A 26494-nucleotide genomic window follows, 5' to 3' on the forward strand; every position below is an offset into this window, starting at 1 on the left:
CATTAACTACAATGGCATTCATTACATTAAGTTATAATAAATACAAAGATAGATAATAAATATTCACAGTTATCAAAGTGTAAGAAAAAAAGCGCAGGAAGACATTTTTATGGCGTTGGACTAGTTTATGTTGAGTGTAATAAGGCGAAGTTCTATAGCCATAGGAAATAAACTGTTCTTGAACAGGGAATGGTCTTCAAATTGTTGTACCTTGTTCCTAAAGATAGCAGCAAGAGGAGGTTGTGACCAGAGTGATGGGGATCCTTCATGATGTTCACTAACTTCTTCAGCCAGCACCTCACTTAGATATCTTCAGTGGATGGGAGGTTGGGCTCTGTGGTGGACTTGGTGATGTTTGGTACTTTGTGCAACCTTCGGCATTCCTGGACACTTGAATTACCAAACCAGGCAATGATGCAGCTAGTCATATATTTTCCACCGTGAACCTATAGAAGTTTGATACAGTATTCGATGACTTGCCAAATCTGCTCAGACATCTTAGCAAGCAGAGATGTTGATACATCTTCTTCTCAATTGCCTCAATGTGCTGGTTCTGGAGAGGTCTTCTTTTATATTATCTCTCAAAAACTTGAAGGTACTAATGTTCTCCATCTCAGTCCCATCAATGTGGACAGGTACATTGTTCCTTAGCTTCCCCTTTCTAAAAATCAAAAATAAACTCCTTGTTCTTGGACATTGTGAGCAAGATTGTTGTTTTGGCACCACCCAACCAAATTCTCATCTCTGTTCTGTATTCAGACTTCCAGTGATTCGACCAACAAAGGTGGTGCTATCACCAAATATTTATTTTATGCTGGAGCCGAGCTTTGCAATGTGATCATTTGTCCACAGGTAATAATGGGAGCAATCTTAGGGCTGATTGAAATGTTTGAAAGATTTGATAGAGTTAATATACAAAAGTAATTTAAAATAAAGAGAGTGCGACTTTAAAATTAGGGCATTATGGAGACAAATCAGAAATGTCCTTTAAAACAATGGTGGAAAAGGCTGTGGATGCTTGGTCAACTGAAATTGCTCACACAAACAACAAAGTATTTTGTTGGGTGAGAGTATCAAGAAGATTTGAACAGAGGCATATAAATGAAACTGAACACAAATCTGCAATGGTCAGTCGAGCAACATGCTCCTCTGTTCCTATGTTTCAATAGAATCAGCTCATAATGCTTCCAACAGAGATGCACTTCATGATAATCAAACCAATTACAAAATTTACATGCACTGCTGATGTGGTTCAACTTAAAATGCTGCTTCACATTTGCCTCCTATATTGTTTGCAAGGTTTGCTCAAGTGACCTGTTTGAGATAGGTAAATATTTAAAAGATCAAAGATTTTGATCTTGGCACAGAAGTGGAGGGCAGCGCAGCACAGCCAAGATCAGATTGACTGATGGGGCACACTTGAGGGGCCAGGTGGCCCACTCCTGTCCCTCTCTTCCTGTGTTCTCTCTTTTCTGGTCTCTTCAAGGCTGAATAATCTAATAATGCTTTCAGCTGTTCCTTTTCTTCAGCTCTGTGGCATCAAGGTTCAGAAACAAAGAATTAAAAAAATAAAATCTAAGCCAACATCTGAAACTTAGAGCGAGGGAACCAGGTGTGATGCTTTAGCAGAACCTTGCACCATTTCCATTCAACTTCTGATTATTATATATTTTTTGTTTACCCAGATTGCCAGTATATTTTAATGTTGTATTTCAAATTTTTGGATTTATTTTATTAACTAAACATCATTACAAATTACACCAATATACACACTTGGGAGTTTTAAATAACAGCTGACAACGTTTCACATATTGCCAAGAAACTGAGGAGAAATGAACCGAGCAACTGTCACTAACTGAATTGATTGAAATGATAAACTTATCAAATACATTTGTGTAAAAACAGCTCAAAACAGTTAACCTTGTGATTTAATTGTTTTCATCTGCTTAATTATGACAATGGATTTGGGATTAGAGGTTCATCTAAATATTTATGGGCAAAGTATTGCATTCAGAAAGGAACTTCTAGCCACTGATAATGAACTGTAAAGGAAACTGTAGTTAACGATATCTCCTCTGAGTGCATCTTCCTATAATTTAGCTTTGATCAATTCAAATAATTGGCAGATAGGTTTTTCACACAAATTAACATCCTGTGCAAAAATAGTTGGTGACATGAAAAATTAAAGTTCGCGATTACATGATTCCCAAAGTCTTACACCTTGCGTCAAATACCTTGATTACATTTGAGTCCACTAATTGTTTGTTCTTGATGATTTGTTAACTATCAAGTCATACAATTTTCAGGAATTTTGTTCCTATCATCTAAAAATCCAAAGATAAAACTATTGTCAATGCCATCAAAAACCTGCGCATCCAAAAATGCTTCCAATTGTACCCAATCTAATATTACATTTCTTAGTTATTAAGCTCTTGGTGGATAATTTTACCAATCTCTATAACAGTTTCTTCCCCGCAGCTATCAGGCTCCGGAACGAACATGACAGCAATGTGAGCATTGATGGTCATTCATCTTTCTTTTCATTGCCATGCTATACTCTGTAATTGGTGCTCTTTACACAGCTGTATGAATGTTGGAAATAGTCTGCTCACGGAAGAACCCTTCTCACTGTAATAGATATAATGTGACAAATCAACAAACTTAAAAACAGTGAAACTGTTGGAGGAAACTTAGATTTTTAAAAAACTTACTTGTTTTGAATATTGATGTTCAGGAATATTTTGTGGTAGTTGAAAGATTCCAGTTGAGCCTAGAACTATTAACATCAAAAATACAGTTACAATGAACAACTTTTCAAAACTCTCCATGGTTAAAAAGACCTATGTGAATATATAATGCCGTGCAACTTGATTAACCTCGAAGCCAGAGATCGGCACTTGCTGATAAATGTAGCTGCTGCCTATTTGTCTGCCAACAAAAAGGAAGTCAAAGCCACCTCTTGATGAGATCTAACCTTTTCAGTGCATCAACTTTCACATGGGCCATTCTAACCTGTCATGTTTTATATCATGACTTTTAATGGGCTTCAATGAGAGCCATATTCATTCAACAGGAATGCACCAAAAATAACAGCAAAGAATATATTCTTTTCCACTGGGATTCCTGGAAAATGATGACAGATAATACTCCAACCTCCTTTCAGAGGACACATCAAAAGGAGTAATTTCATGGCATAACTATCCCCCAAAAAACAACTAACGTACAGATTTCTACAGTTTAGTCTTGAAACATATATTTGAAAATGATCTCCAGCACCTACTCCTCGTAGATGTGTTGCAGAGATAATAAAGTGCATGCTTGCATTTTTATGAAATAACACTACCAAACTGGAATTTGTACATTTATAGCAAGAATATAAAGCCACAAGCAAAAACAAACAAATCCTGATGGCTTAGATCAGGGGTGTCAAACTCGAATTCACAGAGGACCAAAATTAAAAACTTGGACTAAGTCGTGGGCCAAACTAAATACTTATTGAAAATTTTCAACAACATCTGCATGTTTTCTCTTCTTTCAACATATGTAATGTTAAACTTTTTCTTATTAAAATAAATGTTTAATAATAGTTTTGGTTAAACTCTTTCCAGAAGAAGCATTAACAAATGAGAAATAAAATATTCAATCAATAATATTTCTCTCTAGCCTTTAAGCTCCTTTTAAATGTATTTTTTTTCACAAGCCAACAAGTCAAAAAAATAACAACTTGCTTCAATGACAAACAGGTTTGTCTTTTAAAATGATGAACATATAGTCTCCCTCGCACCTGTCTTGAAAGGTCCTGTTTTCTGTCTTTGGTTCGGCCATTTTTCGTAAGGGGTTTATTACATGTGAGTTGGGCGACAGGTCACAGATGCCAATGAAAGTAAAGAGAGGAGGTGGGGGCGATTAGCGGGCTGACGGGCTGGTGCCAATGCATTTGCAAAGCATTCTGGGATTTGTAGCATGCGCTATACTGGCGCGGCGGCCAGCGGGCCAGCTCTAATACATATTTGATATGATCTTGCGGGCCAAATATAATTATTTGGCCCGTGGGCCTGAGTTTGACATGTGTGGCTTAGATGGTACATTTTGATTTTTGGCTCCAATAGTTATCTTGCTAATTGGCGTTTTCATATCTATGGTATTGATTCAGTGATCCCTGCAAGAATTTCTTTTAACTATTTTTTATTTAATATGTCACACTGTAACCAATCTCCAACAATATCTACACAAACTTTGTACGTATGTATACAGTAACTTTTTCCATTTTCTCCCCAACCCCCTCCTTTCCCCCATAACTATAAGAGAACAGAACCAAAAGATAAAATTTAAAAAAAAACAAGAGATCATGTCTTTTAAATATTGTGTGATTCATTTTTTCCTTACCTATACTATTTCTCGTTAAGAGTTAAGAGCTGGAGGCCCGAGGTTGTGGTTACCAGTAAAGTTTACATATGGATCCCAAATGTATTCATTTTGTGCATAATTGTCTTTTAAGTTATAAGTAATTTTCTCTAATGGAATACATTTGTTTATTTCTGTGAGCCACTGCTGTATTTTCAGGGGTATTATCATTATGCATTTTTTTTGCTGCTGTTAATGCAATCTTGATAAACCGTTTTTGGAATCTGTTTAAATTTAATTTTAACTCCTAAGCCAGGCTGGCTTTTCTCCTCCCTTATAAAAATCTGACAGGAATCTTAATTGAGCAGCCCTATTGTAGTTTTTAAAACTTGGAAACTGCGATTCCCCCTTGTACGTCCCTGTCATTGTTTCCAAAGCTATTCTTGATTTCTTACCTTTCCATAGACATTTTCTTATCAATTTATTCAATTTTGGAAAAAATTCCCATGTTACGGGAATAGGTAGCATTTGAAATAAATAGTGCAACTGTGGAAATATTTTTTTTTGATACAGTTTACTCTCCCTATTAGAGTTATTGGCAAGTCTTTCCATTTCTCTAAATCTTCTTGTGTTTTTTTCATTAACAGCTGGTAGTTCAATTTAAACAAATGATTTAAATTATTATTTATTCTGATGCCTAAATAATGTATTGCCTGTACCTGCTATTTAAAAAGGGATTCTTTTTTACATTGTGTATAGTTTGCTGTATTCATTGGCATTACTTCACTTTTATTAGTGTTAACTTTGTATGTTTAACACTTGCCCCATATTCTTTCAATTTGGTATGTAATCTCTTTATTGATTCTTCAAGATGGGTTAAACTAATTTTAAATTCTTTCTCTTTAATCCTTATTCCCTTTATCATTCTGTTCTTACCATTTCTGTCAATGGTTCTATTGCCAAGGCAAAAAGGGAAGGTGATAATGGGTATCCCTGTATTGTTAACAAAATTGTTTACAATTTGAAATAATCTGAAATATAACCATTAGTTTCTCTTGCTTCAGGATAATTATACAGAGCTATGATCCAATTAATAAATTTTTCTGGTATTTTAAATTTCTATAGTAATTTAAAGAGAAAGCTCCATTCCAGATTATCAAAGGCCTTCTCTGCATCTATAGCAACTGCCACTGTTGGTTCTTTATTTTCTTGTGCCTTATGTGTCAGATTGATAAATTTACATATTTTTTCTGCTGCCAATAAATCCTGATTGATCTGATTTCACCAACCCTGGTAAATAATTAGCTAATCTATTTGCTAGTAATTTTGCTATTAATTTATAATCAGTATTTAATAAGGAAATTGGTCTATATGAAGATGGTGACAATGGATCTTTCCCTGTTTTTGGAATTACTGTAATTATTGCCATCCTACAGATACAGCAATGAGCTCTCTGAACCCTTCTCCATTAACAATGGCGTGAAGCAAGGCTGTGTTCTCGCACCAACCCTCTTTTCAATCTTCTTCAGCATGATGCTGAACCAAGCCATGAAAGACCCCAACAATGAAGACGCTGTTTACATCCGGTACCGCACGGATGGCAGTTTCTTCAATCTGAGGCGCCTGCAAGCTCACACCAAGACACAAGAGAAACTTGTCCGTGAACTACTCTTTGCAGATGATGCCGCTTTAGTTGCCCATTCAGAGCCAGCTCTTCAGCGCTTGACGTCCTGCTTTGCGGAAACTGCCAAAATGTTTGGCCTGGAAGTCAGCCTGAAGAAAACTGAGGTCCTCCATCAGCCAGCTCCCCACCATGACTACCAGCCCCCCCACATCTCCATCGGGCACACAAAACTCAAAACGGTCAACCAGTTTACCTATCTCGGCTGCACCATTTCATCAGATGCAAGGATCGACAATGAGATAGACAACAGACTCGCCAAGGCAAATAGCGCCTTTGGAAGACTACACAAAAGAGTCTGGAAAAACAACCAACTGAAAAACCTCACAAAGATAAGCGTATACAGAGCCGTTGTCATATCCACACTCCTGTTCGGCTCCGAATCATGGGTTCTCTACCGGCACCACCTACGGCTCCTAGAACGCTTCCACCAGCGTTGTCTCCGCTCCATCCTCAACATCCATTGGAGCGCTTACACCCCTAACGTCGAAGTACTCGAGATGGCAGAGGTCGACAGCATCGAGTCCACGCTGCTGAAGATCCAGCTGCGCTGGATGGGTCACGTCTCCAGAATGGAGGACCATCGCCTTCCCAAGATCGTGTTATATGGCGAGCTCTCCACTGGCCACCGTGACAGAGGTGCACCAAAGAAAAGGTACAAGGACTGCCTAAAGAAATCTCTTGGTGCCTGCCACATTGACCACCGCCAGTGGGCTGATAACGCCTCAAACCGTGCATCTTGGCGCCTCACAGTTTGGCGGGCAGCAACCTCCTTTGAAGAAGACCGCAGAGCCCACCTCACTGACAAAAGGCAAAGGAGGAAAAACCCAACACCCAACCCCAACCAACCAATTTTCCCTTGCAACCGCTGCAATCGTGTCTGCCTGTCCCGCCTCGGACTTGTCAGCCACAAACGAGCCTGCAGCTGACGTGGACTTTTTACCCCCTCCATAAATCTTCGTCCGCGAAGCCAAGCCAAAGAAAAACAAGATTCTGGTAAATTTTGAGTTTCTTCCACCTGCTTTATTACATCTAAAAAAGGTGGAATTAATAAGTTTTTAAAAGTTTTGTAAAATTCCATGGGGAATCCGTCCTCACCCAGTGCTTTATTATTTGGTAAATTTAGTAATGTCGTATACTTCCGTAACCGTCAGGGGATTTGCTAATTTACCTTGTTCTTCCATATCTAACTGGGGTTACTCAATATTTGTCAAAAATGTATCTATTTCTTTATTCTTCTCTATGTCTTCTGATTGATATAATTACTTATAAAAACTCCTGAAATTTTAATTAATCTTTTTATGTGAAATCTGATTATTTCCTTTCCTTGTTGCTATCCACTTTGGCAGGAAAAATAAAAGAGCTGAATATTATTTAAATGGTGAAAAACTACAGCATGCTATTGTGCAGAGGGACTTGGGAGTGCTTGTACATGAATCGCAAAAAGTTAGGTTGCAGGTGCAGCAGGTTATTAAGAAGGCAAATGGAATGTTGGCCTTCATCGCTAGAGGAATTGAATTCAGGAGTCAGGAGGTAATGTTGCAACTGTATAAGGTACTGGTGAGACCGCACCAGGAGTACTGTGTCCAGTTCTGGTCTCCATATTTGAGGAAGGATATACTGGCTTTGGAGACGGTCCAGAGGAGATTTACTAGGTTGATCCCTGGGATGAAGGGGTTGACTTATGATGAAAGATTAAATCGTCTAGGATTGTATTCGCTCGAGTTCAGAAGAACGAGAGGAGATCTTATAGAAACCTATAGGATTATGAAGGGTATGGATAGGATAGATGTAGGAAGGTTTTTTGAGCCGGCCGGGGAAACTAAAACGAGAGGACACAGTCTCAAGATTCGGGGGAGTAGATTTAGGACAGAGATGAGGAAAAATAGTTTTTCCCAGAGAGTAGTGAATGTTTGGAATTCTCTATCCAGGGAAGTGGTTGAGGCTGCTTCATTAAACATATTTAAAATTCGGTTAGATAAATTTTTACATGATAGAGGAATTAGAGGATATGGGGAGAAGGCAGGTAGGTGGAGTTAGGTCATAAATTAGATCAGCCATGATCTTATTGAATGGCGGAGCAGGCTCGATGGGCCATTTTTGGCCTACTCCTGTTCCTACTTCCTATGTTCCTAATATTTCTTTTTACTTGCTCTGTCTTCAACTGCCAAGCCAAGATTTTGTGAATTTTCGCACCTAATTCATAGTATCTTTGTTTTTTTTAACCACTTGGTATGTTTGTAACGTATCATATTTCAATTTTTTTCTCAGTAAATTGTCTTTTTTTTCTTTATCTTCTCCTTTCATTCAATCTTTCTCTAAATTTACTATATATTTTTCTAATTCTTCTATTTCTTGGTAATATTCTTTTTTGATTTTTATAATTATTATTTGTCCTCAAATAAAGGCTTTCATTGCATCCCATAATATAAATGTATCTGTTACTGAATTTGTACTCATATCAAAACATATTTTAATTTGTTGTTCTATAAATTGCCTAAAATCTTGTCTTTTTAGCAAGATGGAATTAAGTCTCCATCTATATCCTTTATTAGGAGTATCCTCCAGAGCAATAGTTAGTCATAAGGGTGAGTGATCTGCTAACAATCTTTGTTTATACTCAACATCTTGGACTCTCCCTTGTATTTGGGCAGAAAGTAAAAACATATCAATCCTGGATTAAGTCTTACATCTGTTACAATAATATGAGTAATCTCTATCCTTTAGGTGTTGTTTTCTCCATCTGTCTATTAACTTCACATCTTGCATGGAACTTACTGTAAATTTAGCTGCTTTTCTCTTTTTTTGTATTTTTCCTGGTTTTATCTAATAATGGATCCAAGCTAAAATTAAAATCTCCACCCAATATGTCCTTGTGTATCTGCTAATTGTAAAAAAAATCCTACATAAATTTCTGATCGTCCTCATGAGGTGAATATACATTGAATAAGTTTCAGGATTCTGAGTAGATCTGGCATACTATGATAACATACCTCCTAGCCAGGTCTGTAACTACTTTTCTATTTTAATAGGCAAATTTTTATTAATTAAGATAGCTACCCCCTAGCCTTTGAGTTGTAAGATGATGCTACTACCCAATCTCTCTTCAATTTACAATACTTTTCTTCTGTCAGATGAATTTCCTGTACAAATGCAATATCTATTTTTCCTTTTTTAGTGATGTCAATAACCTTTTTCTCTTGATTTGGTTATATATTCCATTAATATTAATAGTCATAAACTTCAACGTATTCATTCCGTTAGCCCGTGTTTTTTACATACCACCCTCTCAGACCCTCCAACTCCCTTTCTCCCACCACATTTTGAAATTTAACATATCTTTCTATACACGTTGACACAAACACCCTGAAAAGTTAAAAACCAAAAAAAGGTAAGAAACTGTAAAAAATAAAACAGAGAAAATCTCTATTGCATTGCCCTTGCTGACCTGCGAGACAACCACAACACCCTTAATGTTACGGGCTGTGGTATAAACTGCAATTATCAACTGATTTTGCAGCAGACTGTCCCTCCCCAGACCCAACCCTCCCGCAGACTGTCCCTCCCTCAGACTGTCCCTCCCTCAGACTGTCCCTCCCTCAGACTGTCCCTCCCTCAGACTGTCCTTCCCTCAGACTGTTCCTCCACAGACCCAGCCCTCCCTCAGACCATTCCTCCACAGACCCAGCCCTCCCTCAGACCGTCCCTCCCTCAGACCGTCCCTCCCCAGACCATCCCTCCCCAGACCCAGCTCTCCCTCAGACCATCCCTCCCCAGACCCAGCCCTCCCTCAGAACGTCCCTCCCCAGACCATCCCTCCCCAGACCCAGCCCTCCCTCAGAGAATTTATAACATTTTCTAAACAATAAAACAAAATTCTTCTATAAACCAACTATTCTTTTTTTTTCTTTGGCTTGGCTTCACGGACGAAGATTTATGGAGGGATAATGTCCACGTCAGCTGCAGGCTCGTTTGTGGCTGACAAGTCCGATGCGGGACAGGCAGACACGGTTGCAGTGGTTGCAAGGGAAATTTGGTTGGTTAGGGTTGGGTGTTGGGTTTTTCCTCCTTTGTCTTTTGTCAGTGAGGTGGGCTCTGCGGTCTTCTTCAAAGGAGGTTGCTGCCCGCCGAACTGTGAGGTGCCAAGATGCACGGTTTGAGGCAATATCAGCCTACTGGCAGTGGTCAATGTGGCAGGCACCAAGAGATTTCTTTAGGCAGTCCTTGTACCTCTTCTTTGGTGCACCTCTGTCTCGGTGGCCAGTGGAGAGCTCGCCATATAACACGATCTTGGGAAGGTGATGGTCCTCCATTCTGGAGACGTGACCTACCCAGCACAGTTTGATCTTCAGCAGCGTGGATTCGATGCTGTCGGCCTCTGCCATCTCGAGTACTTTGATGTTGGAGATGAAGTCGCTCCAATGAATGTTGAGGATGGAGCGGAGACAACGCTGGTGGAAGCGTTCTAGGAGCCGTAGGTGATGCCGGTAGAGGACCCATGATTCGGAGCCGAACAGGAGTGTGGGTATGACAATGGCTCTGTATACGCTAATCTTTGTGAGGTTTTTCAGTTGGTTGTTTTTCCAGACTCTTTTGTGTAGTCTTCCAAAGGCGCTATTTGCCTTGGCGAGTCTGTTGTCTATCTCGTTGTCGATCCGTGCATCCGATGAAATGGTGCAGCCGAGATAGGTAAACTGGTTGACTGTTTTGAGTTTTGTGTGCCCGATGGAGATGTGGGGGGGTTGGTATTCATGATGGGGAGCTGGCTGATGGAGGACCTCAGTTTTCTTCAGGCTGTCTTCCAGGCCAAACATTTTGGCAGTTTCCGTAAAACAGGATGTCAAGTGCTGAAGAGCTGGCTCTGAATGGGCAACTAAAGCGGCATCGTCTGCAAAGAGTAGTTCACGGACAAGTTGCTCTTGTGTCTTGGTGTGAGCTTGCAGGCGCCTCAGATTGAAGAGACTGCCATCCGTGCGGTACCGGATGTAAACAGCGTCTTCATTTTTGAGGTCTTTCATGGCTTGTTTTAGCATCATGCTGAAGATGATTGAAAAGAGGGTTGGTGTGAGAACGCAGCCTTGCTTCACGCCATTGTTAATGGAGAAGGGTTCAGAGAGCTCATTGCTGTATCTGACCCGACCTTGTTGGTTTTCGTGCAGTTGGATAACCATGTTGAGGAACTTTGGGGGGCATCCAAGGTGCTCTAGTATTTGCCAAAGCCCTTTCCTACTCAAGGTGTCGAAGGCTTTGGTGAGGTCAACAAAGGTGATGTAGAGTCCTTTGTTTTGTTCTCTGCGCTTTTCTTGGAGCTGTCTGAGGGCAAAGACCATGTCAGTAGTTCCTCTGTTTGCGCGAAAGCCGCACTGTGATTCTGGGAGAATCTAGGTATTATTCTATTCAGGACAATCCTAGTGAAGATTTTGCTTGCAATGGAGAGCAGCGTGATTCCCCTGTAGTTTGAGCAGTCTGATTTCTCGCCTTTGTTTTTGTACAGGGTGATGATGATGGCATCACGAAGGTCCTGAGACAGCTTTCCTTGGTCCCAGCAGAGCTTGAAAAACTCATGCAGTTTGGCAGAGCTCCAACACGAGGCGCCCGTTCTCGTTGCACTTGCCGACACCATGCTTGCCAACTATTAATCAACCGGTTAACCTCCAAACATATTTACATATATATTGTTTTTAACTGTCTCTTAGTTCTGTTCACTCTCTTCCTTGTTGAATATTTGTTAGTTCTTCAACAAAGTCTCGAGCTTTTCTTGGGTCATCAACAATCTGTTTTGTCCACCTAGGATGAATATTTTTAAACTGCTGTGTGTCAAAAGACAAAATTATAACCTTTTCTCCATAATGTGTCTTTTATTGGGTTAAATTCCTTGGTTTCTTTAAAAGTTCAAAACTTATATCCAGTTAGAAAAATCTTATTCCCATTATGTTCCAATGGACCTTTTGTTCTTCTGGCCGCCAGCCCTAATATTTTTTCCCTTGTCGGATACCTTAATAACTTTACCAGGATGGAACGTGGTCTTTGATGTGTCTGCGGCTTTGGTGCCAAAGATCTGTGAGCTCTTTCAATTTCTATTTCTTTCAGGAGTTCTTCCATCTCCAAAACTTGTGGAATCCATTGTTTTAGAAATCCTTTTATGTCCGTACCTTCCATACCTTCTTTCAGGCCCACTATTTTCTGGGCCCGTAAATCTTGTGTCTTTGTGACCTCTTTACTTCTTTCTTCTGTTTTTTCCTTTATGGCAGTCATTTCCATTTCTACACCTTTCACTCTCCCTTCTATTTCTTCACATTGCTTTTTCATATCCCTTATTACATTTTCCATTAGTTGAATTTTAATATCTGCTTCTAGCACGTTCTCTATTAACTCTGATTTCTGACATTAATGTTTCCATCATCACACTCATCTGATTGACAAAGTACTTTGTCTACTTTTTGGCTTTTACCTTTAATTTTCTTCGGTGTCACTTCCAAGTCTTTTAACTCTTACTCTGTATCCTCACTTGATGTAGAGTCCATTTCCAAGGTCATTTCTCCTGCTTTCCTTCTTGCTGATGACTGCTCTATCCAGTGCCTTGATTGGAGTGGCGCATTAGTGTTCCCTTTTCTTTTTCAGTCAGCCATCGCTGGAGTCTGCCCTACGCCCTCTCACCCCGACGCTGCTCATCTGCTGGCTTCGCAGCACAGGCTACATTACCCAGGAGAGCTCCCGGTTCCAGCGTGCAGGTAAGGCCTTCTTTTTTTTTAAATTTTCTGGCGATTTCTTTGGTTCTTTGCTGTTCATTGCTACTCTTTCCTTCTTCAGAACCATTTTCTTTCTTTTCATTCCATGTTTATGTACTGTTTCCTGTATTTTTTTTGTTACAATTTTTTTTCCACTTTTTAAGGTTTTCTCAGGTTTCACCTGACCAGTCGCTTCTCCATCACGTGACCAACCCCAATCCCTGAAAGAACTTGACATAATTTTTGGAACAAATCAATTCTGTTGCATAGGAATCAATGACAAGAACTTTCACTTGTGTTGCTTCTTTGATGTAATAGACTGTACAGGTTACGTCGTTGGATTGTTATCAAACAAACTTTGAAGGGATATATGCCGATGAAATTATTAAATTCAAAGATGCCCATGTAACCAGAAGTAAAAATTATAGATGTAAGGCTGACAACAGCTAAAGAAAAGGGAGAGAGTCCAGTCATTGGGGGGGGGGGGGGGGGGGGGGTTTGAAAGCAAGGATGGAATATTAAGGCATTGCTTAATTGGGTTCAGAGCAGGTTCACGATTCTTTTATTGTCATGTAATAAACAGAAATTGTAATATTGCACAAAATTTCCTTTAGTCTACTGTGAGGTAGCAGACTGCCCGGTGCAGTCAGAGAAAGAGAAGCAAAAGAGAGATTTTCGAACATAGCACATTACAACACAGTACAGGAACTTTGGTCCTTGATGTTGTGCCAACCCATATATATTCCCACCAAAAATTATGAAATCCTCCCACCCTCATAACCCTCTATTTTTCTTTCATCCATGTGTCTCTTAAATGCTGCTAATGTTTCAGCCTCCACCCCTATCCCTGGCAAGGCATTCCAAGGGTGCGTGAAGGAAATGTGGCCTCCCTGCCTGTCTGGAATGTGTGTATTATTGATGGTCACGTGCCCTCCCTATCTGAAACTTATTCGGAACTACATCACCTGTCAATCAAGTTTGACTCTAGCCACCCATTCGTGCACACCTTGCGGTTGGCTAATTTAATTCTCCTAGGGACATTGTTAGCTAGAACCACAGATTAGCATTGTATATTATACAAATACACAGCATATTGTTTCTCTCTGCCTCATTGTCCAAGCCCCGGACATCACTCCATGCCAGGTCGCTACTGTGGACATTGCTTGAAGTGCTGCGGGTAAGGTGTGCAGTAAAGTGAAGCTGAGCCATTGGTATTGAGATAGGTCAGTATTCACAGATTGCCGCAACCCTGTTGGTCAGGGAACCAACAGAGTCCCTGTTTTTAGAGTGTAAGCAGGTTGAGTACAGGTTACCATTATCAGAGTCCAACCAAATTCTGGGGTGAATGTCTATATTGTCACTTAAGTGAAATAATGATTGAGTACTGTTTAATATTCCCCATTTGTTTCCTTTGTTAATAGAAGTTATGTGTGTTTGTAACACTTGTGTCCAGACTCGTCTATTTCTGTGAACCCATGGAAACTGATTCTCTTCTTAATACAACAGGGACCCTCTGTATGAAGAAAATTACTCTTGATGTTTCCCCTAACTTTCCTCCCTTCGCATTGTACTGATGTCCACTGATCTTTACAGTTTCCGCCCTGAGAAAAAGGCACTGGCTGGCACCTTATCTATGCCTCTCAAAATCTTGTAGACCTCTATTAAGTTTCCTCCCATCCTTCTTCACTCTGAAGGGGAAAGCCCTAGCTCTTCTAACCTTGCCTTATAAGACATTTTCTAATCCTGGCAACATCTTGGTAAATCTCCTCTGCACCCTTTCAATAGCTTTCACATCTTTCCAACAATGAGGTGACCAGAACTGAACATCCTAATACTCAAGTGTAGTATCACCAGAGATTTGTAGGGTTGCAACATGTCTCTTGAATTCAATCCCCTGACTAATGAAGCCCAACGTTCCATAGGCCTTCTTAATTATCCTATCAATCTGTGCGGAAGCCTTGAGAAATGTATGGATTTGGACCCCAAGGTCCCTTTGTTCCAACACATTGTTAAGGTCTATAAAAGGTCTATAAAATCATGGGAGGCATCGATAAGATGTGTAATGACAGTCTGTTCCCAGAGTAGGATAATTTTAAGATGAAAGGATGCAACAATTAGGTGAGGGGTGCGGGATTTAGAAGGGATGTGAGGGACAGTTCTTCACTGGGCATATGGAGCAAGCTTGCAGACTAAGTGATAAAGAAGGTCTGTTAGCTTCCTTGAAGAGATAGCTACATGTATGGGAGGGGATTGGAAGGATATGGGCCTAATGTGGTCAAACAGGACCAAAGTAGGAGGCATGTTGTTTGGCACGGATGGGCTGGGACTGTTTCCATGCTTTTAGACTCTATGCATGTTCTACAGATGCAGCCAAAGGTCAGACAAACTTCGCTTGATGGCAGAGTTGGATAGAGTTGTTCAGATCTTGGGTACTCCTTCCACAGTTTACACATGAACTCTATTTGCTTCCAACATAAAATTCTGTTTTCAATGCCTTCCCAGTTACTCCTATATTTTGATTGATCGTGGGCTGGGGATTCCCATGAATGAAATATGTTGCCAAATGAAAGTTTGAGAACATTGTTGAAGCATTTTTTTTTTGTCTTCCTGGATTCTTTTGGTGTGAAGGAGCTCGGAGTGAAACACAAAAGTCCGCACACTGTATTTGTAGTCAAAGCACAGAAATGCTGGAGGAACTCAGCCACTTTTGCATTGTCCATAGGAAGAAGATAGATTACTGTCCTTTCCACAGGGCTCAGGCCTGAAATGTCAGTAAGGAGTTAGGAGCCTGGTGGCAGCGAAGTGGAGCTGTCAAACACGATCAGACCTTGATAGATGAGATGTTGATCTTGCAGAGCACATATATATTGGGTTGCCTATCCTGCTTGAGGACAGAGGATGTTGTGATGTCTTGGTAATATAATGAGACCACTGTAGGTCATGCAAGTGTACAATTTACGGTGGCGGGAAAACAACTATAGAGATAATACTGTATAGTAGACAGCATCAAGATCTTTGGACCATCAGAGTGGCAGAGAGGATCATTGGAGTGTCCCTCCCACCCCCATTAACATGATCTACCGGGATCGTGGTCCGAAGAGGGCGTGCAAAATCTTGGAGCACCTTGCACACAACGTTTTTCAGCTGCTCCTGTCAGGAAAGCGATACAGGAGAGTCAGAGCCAGTGCCACCAGGCTGAGGAACAGCGGGGATTATGTTGAACGAACAAAGGAAGTGCTCACACCAACCATCTGAGATGCTTATATTCCTTAAACAATATTTATCTGTATAGATGAAATCTTTGTCCTGAATAGAGATGGAAATCCTTGTCCTGAATAGAGATGACAATCCTTGTCCTGAATGTGCATGTGTGTTATGTCTGGGTGTGTGTCTGCGCGTTTTGCACCGAGGACCATCAGTTTGTTAGATGTCAATAACCTTGACTAATGCCCATAGAGGAAGAATTCCACCCATCTGATGGCTCTCTCAGTGAAGGGTCCATCAGGTTAGGCCTTGCCTGAAGGCAATGGCCCTCTGATAGACTCTATCAATAACCACGAAGTGGAGAGCAGGAAAACGATAGGCTTTAATAAACACAAAACTTTGGCTGGCCGGGATCCAGGTACAGGAATGCAGGGAAGGAGGTCGAGTTTTATGGCCAGGGTATAAGGGAAGGAGAAATAGGAGATGAGTGGCTAGTGGGTGGGCCAGCCTGATACATACAACAGCACAGGCAGAGAATAATGTGCACCCTCCAGCACCCAGCTGCATGGCCAACACCACTGGGATGGACTCTTACCTCCAGGGTCTGACCAACTAGGGGACATCTTTCTTTTCAAGACCAGGTCAATTGGGGGCCACTCTCGCCCTGGCTTGATTATATCCAGGGGGGGAGGGCAGACTTTTCATCGCTGCCAGATATTCATTGATCTGGATGAGGTGAGGCCCGGGGGGGGGGGAACGGCGCGAGAGGAGGGGGCGGGCTCAGTTTGTCCGCTGCGTCACCCTGTCCGGCCGCGCTCGCAACGGCGGGAAACGGGGAGAGCGCACCATGGCGGCGCCAGGAGCCGAAGAGCGCTCCGCCTACACTCAGGTAGTGGCTGGACCCCCCCCCCTCTCTCTCTCTCTCATACCCCCCTCCTCCTCTCTCGCCCCCCCTCCTCCTCTCTCTCCCCCTCTCCCTCCATCCCCGAGGGCCACCACAACTTTGGCCCCCGCAGCTCAGGGACGAGCGCGGCGGCCCAAGTTCAGACGGCTCTTCCATTATTTAGCGGCCGCCAGCAGCAACCCTCCCCCCCTCTCCCCCCCCTTCCCCCTCTCCCCCCCTTCCCCCTCTCCCCCCCCTTTCCCCTCTCCCCCCCCCTTTCCCCTCTCCCCCCTTTCCCCTCTCCCCCCCCTTCCCCCTCTCCCCCCCTTCCCCCTCTCCCCCCCCTTCCCCCTCTCCCCCCCCTTCCCCCTCTCCCCCCCCTTCCCCCTCTCCCCCCCCTTCCCCCTCTCCCCCCCCTTCCCCCTCTCCCCCCCCTTCCCCCTCTCCCCCCCCTTCCCCCTCTCCCCCCCCTTCCCCCTCTCCCCCCCCTTCCCCCTCTCCCCCCCTTCCCCCTCTCCCCCCCTTCCCCCTCTCCCCCCCCTTCCCCCTCTCCCCCCCCTTCCCCCTCTCCCCCCCCTTCCCCCTCTCCCCCCCCTTCCCCCTCTCCCCCCCTTCCCCCTCTCCCCCCCTTCCCCCTCTCCCCCCCCTTCCCCCTCTCCCCCCCTTCCCCCTCTCCCCCCCTTCCCCCTCTCCCCCCCTTCCCCCTCTCCCCCCCTTCCCCCTCTCCCCCCCCTTCCCCCTCTCCCCCCCCTTCCCCCTCTCCCCCCTTCCCCCTCTCCCCCCGCCTCCCACCCCTCCCCCTCCCCCGCCTTCCACCCCTCCCGCCCCCCCCCCCAACCATCTCCCCTCTCCCCTCCACCTCCAGTGCTTTTTAAAATGTTTCTTGTACAACTGGGACTGTATTAGAACATAGAAGGTTACAGCCCAGTCCAGGCCCTGCAGCCCATCTTCTTCCCTACTCACACCTGTCCCTAAGCTTTTTGAATGTACCAGCCTCCACTACCACCAAGCATTGTAGGCATCTACCACTCTCTGTTTTTTCTTTAAACTTTCCTCTGACATCTCTGCAAAACTTTCCTCCACTGACTTTCCTCTATTACTTGCTACTGTTTCCCCCCACCCCAGACTTGCTGGCTGTCCATCCTACTCAAGCTCCTCCTAATTTTGTACTGTATCTCTGTTAAATTACTGCTCATCCTTTGTCACTCTAAAGAGAAAGGCCTAGCTCTGTTTGCCTTGCATTCACTTTATGTTCTGCTTGGTTTCAATCATTTATTTCAGAAATTCCCATGCCTTAACCAAATGCAAAATCTAATGTAAAAATTTGTTCTTTGTTTTTCTCTAGTAGCTACAGTTTGAGAGCTAGATGCCTGGTTACATACTATTAAGGACCGTTCAAATAGTTTTATGGGAGATTTGCTCAGATTATAATGTCTGCAGATTGCTGTGGATTAATGGTTAACAAGAACAGGTATGCCTGCAGGACATCTACGTGACTGCAGATGTGGGAATCTGAAACTAAACATAAACTGCTGGAGGAAGTCAGCAGGTTGATCATCATCAGCGTAAGAAACAGAATGGTTGATAATTTGGGCCGTTAACCTTTATCAAGACTGGGAACTATATGCCCAGTCAATAGAAAATAAGAGGCTGAGGGGTGATCTCAGAGATATATAAAATCACAAGGGGCTTGGATGGAGCAGATAGTCTGAAGATGGAACGAGAAGGGAGAGGTTGAAGTGAGATGGAAAATTCAACTTCCTTACCTCACACCCATAGCCCTCTGTTCTTCCTGTATCCATGTGCCTGTCTATAACTTGGATGCAAATGTATCAGATGGACTCAACAAAGAAAAACAAATTTTGGCAATGGGATTCTAAAAAGGATTTTTCTAATGTAGAGGCTGCGTGCTGCTGTTCACTACAATGTCGGATGCTTTTGTGAAGAAATTGGTGAAGATAAGCAAATAGAGTTCAGTAAAGAAACTATAGCAGCTATATCAGAGACAACCTTCAGGCAGTGTGGTATGTACCTTTTAGAATATTAATTTGAAAAAAATTACTCTTGACATTAAACAAATTTCTCTACTTCAGTTCTTTCTATCCCATTCAAGGATAAAAGTAAACAATTATTTTTCAAATCTTTCTGTTGATGTGGAATGCAAGGATGAAATAGGTTTACGTAGAATGAACTGATCGGCCAGTCCTTTCCATGATTTCAGTAGAATATAACCTTTATAGGATAGAGGCTTATATGATTTAGAGAAGCGATTCTCAACCCTTTGGCAATGGCCTCTTAGAACACTGCCCTTCCCTGTGAAATATTCAAGTTTAGTTGTTTTCTTCTGTACTTCTCTCTGACTAACTACATAAAAAACTTTTTTTTTAAAATTAGGATTGCTGTGGCTCCTGGGGTGGGGAAATGCAAATTGCCCCCCCCCCCCCCCCCACTTAGAATGGCTGGTCTAGAGAATAGTAAAAAGCTGATGTGAATTATTTTTTTTTTCCTTGAGCAGTTTTTTTTAAAAAGTACTCATTCATTTTAAACATGTTTCCAGGAATTTTTCAGAATCTTTTTTTGATGATGACAGAAAATGTGTTTAATCTTTGTGCCATTATGGCCTCACTCTGGCAATGGATGAGGCTGAGAATGGAGAGATCTCTGTGAGAATGGGGAAAGGAATTGCAATGGCAGGGAACCCAGGGTTCCAGATAGCACCAAAAGACAAGAGTGCAAGTGTTCAGCAAAGCAGTGACCCAATCTGTGTTTGGCCTCACTGATTTAAAGGTAGCCACATCTAAAAGCAGCTTCTTTCCTAGTGTTATCGGACTGACTCCTGGATGAATTTCACACTAGTCTGTATCAACTGATCTCTTTTCTCTCTAACTTTGCCCTTCTATATTCTGCCTTACTTGTACTATATATGAGATGTTCAGCTAGGTTACTGCTTTTAGAGCAAATGTTATCACTGAATCTTGGTATGTGACAATAAATTTGGTATCTGTAATGATGAATTTAAAATCGCCAGATTAAAAAGGAAATTTAGTCTTGTTCATTAATGCATTTAAAGCTACTGAGCCTGGGGATGGACAATAAAGCAAGTTAACCAGCACTGATAGAACTTGAACTCCTTTATGCAGCTCACAGATTTGCGTGTGGAGTGAATGAAGAGTTGCCCGTTTGGAGTGAGGGGAGGTGATTAAGACAACAGATTTTCCTTTTTGTTCAGATGTTTAATGATTGTGATTCAATCAACTGAGTGATATGCTATTTGTAGTGAAAGGGTTTGTGTAAATTGATAGTCAATTTTAAAATTAATAATTGCTTTCAAAATGTTCCAAATATCACAATGTGGTTTTTATTGTGAGCCTAATGATCTTTTAGTTGTAGCATCATGGAAATTATTTTTTATGTTATCAGGTAATTTCTAAAATTCAAACATTTCTTCACGTACTGTTATTACAGTTTATTGCATATGTGTAAGAAAAAAATATTGTGGCGTCTAGAGGTTCAGTTCAAACCTGATGCTTGTAGTTATCTGATTTAAATGTAGATACAATCTTTTTTTAATGAGACAAATTTATTTTTTCTGTTTTAGCAACAATGCAAAAGACAAACCTATAGACTAAGCTGGAGAGATTTTTATCAAAGATCTCTGGGGAAATGATGTTATGACAAAAAAGATAAAAATCAATTTGAAAGAGCACTGCAGAATCATTCAATCAGCACTTTTGTTTTTAGCGCATTTTCTGACAAACGACTGATAAATGCATGAGATAATCGAATTAATTTGAATCTCACCAACGCAAGGTGATCATACTGCCCATCAGCCAGTTTCAGCTCACAAAACATTCCCATAAGCCCCATTGCTCAACTAATTTTCCACTTCATTAAAGGTTTTATTGGAATAAATGTTATGTCAGGTAGCATTGCTGTTAATAAATCGATAACTACCAAGAAGGCTTGCCAGCAGCTACAATTTGTGAGGAGTTTGAGGAGATTCCTGATGTTACTGAAGACTCTCAAAAACTTGTACACGTGTACCTTGGAGAGCATTCTGCGTCACTGTTTGTAACGGAGCTGCCAACTCTCAAGACAGGAAAAAAGTCTAGAGGATTGTTAACTTGGCCTGTGACTTCATCTACAAGAGGCGATGTCTTAAGAAAACTGTCTCTATCCTCAAGGACCCCCACCACCTAGGCCACGCCCTCTTCACTTTGCTACCATCGGGAAAAAGGTACAGGAGCTTAAAGCTGAGAACTCAGCAGCACAAAGACAGTTTCTTCCCCTCTGTCATCAGATTCCTGAATGAACCACAGACACTGCCTGCTTTGACTTTTTCTTTTCCTTGTTTATTTTGTAAGGTGGTTTATATAAATGTTAGCACAGTGATGCTGCCGCAAAGCAACGAATTTCATGACCAGTAAATGACAATAAACTCTGTTTCTGACCCGGATAACCTGAGTTTTGTATCCACTGTGGTGGTTGAGTTTAGTTTTAAAAGTAAGCTGGTGTTTGTAGAAGCTCCACTTTCAGTAAGCACACAATTGTTTAAAAACCAAGGCATCTAGTGACAGTCAGTGCCAACATTGATAGCCCAGTGGTCATGTGCAAAATTTATTTCAATTAACTGCGTGCAGCTTGGCCGTGTAAGGGTGAAGTGTGAGAATGTTGCCCAGAACCTAGGATGATATTATCATAAAATGAAAAAGAAAGACTTGCATTTCAGTAACAGATTTTTACATTGATACCCCAGACCGTTAACAACCAAAGAAATACATTTAAAATACTACCCTTGATGTAATGAACAAAAGAGAAGCCATTTGTTCACACAAGCTCTCAGAAAGAATGGAGTTAGAAAGCAGTAGCTTTAACAAATGTCATCGGGAAAAGTTATACATATTAAACAGTTATGGGTGTAAAATTAAAGATGGGTAAAATCAACACAATATTTTTGAAAGAGGAACCATGTTAGATGAACTTTTGAAATTCCTTGTTACACATGCAATGGATAAAATGGGATTGGTGGATATATTACAGTACACAAGCTCAGTGGGTCATGCTGAGTCCATAAAAAGTAAAAGGTAACTAACTTTTTGGACCTGAGCTGTTCGTCAGGAATCATTTCGTTGAGCAACTTCGCTCTGCATATTGCAACATCGAGAGTCTCTAAGGGGCCAACCACTTTAATTCAACACACAATTGCCGCATTGACATGTCTGTCCATGGCCTCTTGAACTGCTAAGTTGGAGAAACAACTTGTATTCCATCTAAAGAGTCTCCAACCAGTTGGCATTAATATCAACCTGTAATTTCTGTTATTCCTCTCCCCAGGTCTCTCTCTTTCACTATACCTCTGTCACCCCACACCCTTCTGTCTTTTCAGGCCTCCTCCTCCCCATCTTAACTTCTTCATCTTCTACCTTTTACCTCTTCCCTGACAGCCTATGATCCTCCCCTTTCCTTTCCTCCCTCCTTCCCCCATCTTTTTATTTGGGTGTCTGCCTGATTTTACACGTTTCTGACTAAAGGCTCAGGCCCAAAAGGTTGCCTGCCTTTTATTTCTTATGGATACTGCATGACCTGAATTCCTCCAGCTCCTCTGTGCATTAGATGACAGAATTTGCAGATTGTCTTGTTTAAATCAAATTTCACGATCAATTATTCTTAACAGTTTCTTTCTTGGCTATTAACTAATGCAAGTTGGATGTATTTCATCAGAAGCAGAATATTGTCTGATCACTATTTATAATTCTGAAAGATCTTGCATCTTGATGCAAGTTTTGGTATCAAGTTATCATGGGCCAAACCATCTATTTCATTTCTGTGAACTCGAGCTCAGTGAGGTTAAATTTTCTCATGTCAGTTAAAAGGAACTTGTAGCTTCTTGCAAATTTTGCAGTCATTTAGGTTTCAAAGATTAATTTCGGCCACAGATACTTTTTCTTTGAAAGCCATTTAATAATAGCAAAAAAATACAGAAAATAAAGCACCCATGGCATTTCGGAAGTGATAAAATCTTAATGCTTGACTATGCGATCAGATTGTGCTTTTTGCTGGCCTTTAAGTTAATTTGGTAAAGAAGATATCTTGAGTTTTTAGATTCAGAATGGAATTTTTTTTTCTCTTTTGAGCACCAGACAGACATTGAATGCGTTAGTGTTATACATTGCTTTTGCAATAAAAAAACAATAATGTGGCATACCTAGAAAAATTTTGAGACATCAGAAGAATAGTGAGGTGATTTCATTAGGGTGAATCTGACATCAGGTCATGTTATTGCATGATGTCTCTGAAGGGTGGTACCTTGCAGTGAGAAATAGAAGTGGGCCAAGGATAGATCTTTGGTGATGGAGATGGGTGGTGGCAGTTGGAAAAGGAGTGGGAGAAATAAGACGAACCTTTCATTGCTTGTGGGATTGCTGAGGTTTCTTTATGACATTATCAGTCAATTGTTAAGATTTTTCATTGCTTGGGAATATGCAAGTCATTTCAGGATTTGGGTTTGTACATGGATCTACTTCTGCAAAATAGCCATTCATTTTTTCTCTTATAAACCATTCCTTAGTGAAAAGAGGAAAAGTGATGAACTTTTTAAAAACCCTTCACAGGCATGGTTAATTAGTCACATGGATGTAATTGGGTGGCACAAGCTTGTGGGCCAGAAGGGCTTGTTACCATGCTATATTTCATAGACAGGATAAAAGATATTGTTTTAATTGCAAATGCTGCCTAATGCCATTTCTTTTTTCAATTTTTTTTTAACTGAGCATCTTGCTATGAGTTTTGCATTTCTTGCTTTGCCTTGTTATCTCATTTGTTCAATATATAATGCATAATGAGAGAATATTATATCCTGTTAAATCTTGTCTAATGTTCAGGTACATTACCTTTTCATTTTAATTGATAAAAGTAAAACAAATGAAGTTTTTTTAATCTATGCAAGAAAAAGTTCGTACTTTCAGTATCGTTTCCTGTATTTTTATGTGAGATATTAAATCTTTTTTTTGCATTGTTACGAGCCCAAAATCCAGCAGCAATAGATATTCACCAAAACAAATGGTTACTTAAACAAAACTTGCTTTTAATTATCTTTAAACATGAAAACAGAATCACATTTTAACTTATCACTATTGACTTAACTAACTTAACTTAACCCCCTTCTAATTGTAAGCGCACATGTATGTAACGTTGGTGTAAGTTCAGAAAAGTTCACTGGTTGCTGGCAAGTTTTCTACTGTGCACAGAATTTAACATTTATAAAGTTCACCAGGCTTTGGTGCTTGAAAGGTAAATGGTTACCGCTCAGGAAGGTTCTTGTTGTTTTCGGAGAGAGATTTGTTGTTCCAGGACATCCACAACTGATTAACTTCCATCATCCACTTCATTGTCTTTGAAACTTGTCCCCTCAGGGTTCTCCAGATGATAACCTCTTTCTTTCAGGTCACCACAGAGTGCCTTTTTGTTTCTCTTATTCCAAGTGAAACATGAGACAGCCAGTTCTCTCCTCTTGCATGAACCACAAGGGGTTTGACTAGGCTGAACTAAGCACTCACAACCCGTCTTCCAAATTGGGTTTTCCCCAAGCTTGCCAGCTTGTCCTGTTCCAGTCCCAGCTGCTGTTGCTGACTGTAGAAGTGATCTCTGAGTGTGTCTCTCTCACAGAGAGAAAGCCTCTTTGACTCTCTCTCTGCTTGCAAAACCACACGACCTTCTTAGAATAGCAAGTTCCCTTCAGACTTATCTCCGATAAGCTTTTTCATCTGTTGCCAACAACAGTCCGTTAGTGAAATCTCTTGGACACTCTCCAAAGATTTTGCAAAGGCTCTGAGGCCCCAACATATCTAGCATTAGCAGAACTCCAGTATTTTACATAGGATCTGTTTAAAGTGTTTGTATATGACATACACTAACAAACCCTGCCCCAATTTATCTCCCAAAAACATGTCTATATTCTGTCACAGCATCCATCTTTAGAGTGGAGGACATTGCAAAAATTCCTAAGATAACAGATGGGCTAATTTCAAATACCAGGGTAAAGAAATTATAAAAATCCCAATCACAAGAGAATGTGTTGGAGATGTTCATAAGGTAGAAGATATCTCTGGGACACGATTGCCATCCCCTGAAACCTTGAAAGGAATGGCTGCAGAGATTATAGCAGAACGTTTTCAAAATTTGCCAATTTTTTTTGATGCAACACAGTAAAAGGGACTTCTGGCCCAAGAAATTCATCCCATCAAATTACTCCCAATTAACATTTCCAGAAAGGTGTCAAAAGATGAGAAAATAGCAAGCAGGACTTTTTTGTTCAGAGTAAGACAGAAAGTGGGGATAGGCAAGTTAATTTAACATTCTTCTTTGGCTTGGCTTCGCGGACGAAGATTTATGGAGGGGGATTAACATTAATTATTAGGAAAATGGTAGATTCAATAACACTGGGCAATGAAGATTTTGCTTCCTGAACACTTTTGGGTACTTGGTGGATTTTGGGCTGCTAATCACGAAAATCACCTTAAAAGTTTCCTATAACGTACTGTTTTTTAGATATCATCTATTTTTGTGATTTCTTGTCATATTTTAAGTCTACTTCAAGCATACAAAACCATGAACTGAAACATGTCATTGAAACTTATTTTTTTGCATTTGCACTTGGATTTCTTTCCTGCTTGCGACCATGGAAAAACGGTATCAGGGCAACTGGAATTCATCGATGCTGGTTGACTATTGTTGGACTCCGACACAAGAGGCATCTGATGCTGAGTTCAAACAAAAATCAGTGGCAAAACATTTTTGGTCAGTTGAACAATCACACCATCGTGTGATTAAACATGCAATAAAAGTTAATTTAATGTTTCTTGAACTTTCTACGTGATGCAGCAAATCAGAAATTACCTTTGTGCTCAACTTGAAGTTGTTTATCATAATCTTCAATTTATTTTCAGGAAGCAATCATTTTGAAAAAAAAGTTGTTCAGTGTAATTAAAGAGTGAATAACTAATCATTTAGAAAATATGAACAGAATCAAACTGAGTCAAAATGCTTTTATGAAAGGTAAATAATTTTTGAAAAAAAATTCTCTATGAATGTGGCAAAAAGGGTTGATACAAGGGAGCCAGGGAGATTCACTGGCATAATTCATGGAATGATAGGGATACAGGAGAGGCTAGTCATTTTGGGCCTGTATTCCTTGAAGTTTAGAGCAGAGTAGTAAACCTTGTTCAAATGGATGCTGAGACATTTTCACTCGTGAGAAAGTCACCAACAAGATAGCACTAGCTTTAGAAAAAGGGGTTTGGTCAACTAAAGTTCAAAGTTCAGGTTTATTGTCAGAATACATTTTGTCAATGCCATTTATTATTGATCGTTCAAAAAAACCTGAACTCAAGAAGATGTGTACATGTAAACAAACTAACTGTAATACAGAGAGAAATAAAATCAATAAAGTGCAAAAGTAATTGAGTCGCTTATTGAGTTTGTTTTGAGGAGTCTGATGGTGAAGGGGTAGCAGGTGTTCCTAAACCTGGTGGTGTGAGTCTTGTGGCACTTGTACCTCTTTCCTGATGGCAGCAGCGAGAACAGAGCATGTGCTGTGTTATGTGGATCTTTGATGATTGTTGCTGCTCTCTAACAACAGCGTTCCTTACAGATGTT

The 26494-nt window shown here is 40.9% G+C and overlaps 2 protein-coding genes across 6 annotated transcripts in view; one reads left to right on the forward strand and one right to left on the reverse strand.

Moving 5' to 3' along the window:
- LOC138754338 (tumor necrosis factor receptor superfamily member 11B-like) overlaps positions 1–24518 on the reverse strand; it is a 40493-nt gene extending 15975 nt beyond the window's left edge. For 3 of the 4 annotated variants that reach the window (XM_069918481.1, XM_069918482.1, XM_069918479.1), the window contains exons 1-2: positions 16553–16704; positions 2712–2776 (exon numbers count right to left, since the gene is read on the reverse strand). In XM_069918481.1, coding sequence (XP_069774582.1) covers positions 2712–2776; positions 16553–16580 — 93 coding nt within the window. In that variant the 5' untranslated portion in view covers positions 16581–16704. Of the gene's footprint in view, positions 1–2711; positions 2777–16552; positions 16705–24142 lie in introns of those variants that run through there. The other variant, XM_069918480.1, reaches the window with a different exon arrangement.
- Positions 16758–26494, forward strand: part of cenps (centromere protein S) — a 37509-nt gene continuing 27772 nt past the window's right edge. For both annotated transcript variants that reach the window (XM_069918484.1, XM_069918485.1), the window contains exons 1-2: positions 16758–16846; positions 18741–18864. In XM_069918484.1, coding sequence (XP_069774585.1) covers positions 16805–16846; positions 18741–18864 — 166 coding nt within the window. In that variant the 5' untranslated portion in view covers positions 16758–16804. The remainder of the gene's footprint in view (positions 16847–18740; positions 18865–26494) is intronic.

The sequence above is a fragment of the Narcine bancroftii genome, chromosome 2 (genome assembly GCF_036971445.1).
Source record: "Narcine bancroftii isolate sNarBan1 chromosome 2, sNarBan1.hap1, whole genome shotgun sequence".
Classification (NCBI taxonomy): domain Eukaryota; kingdom Metazoa; phylum Chordata; class Chondrichthyes; order Torpediniformes; family Narcinidae; genus Narcine; species Narcine bancroftii.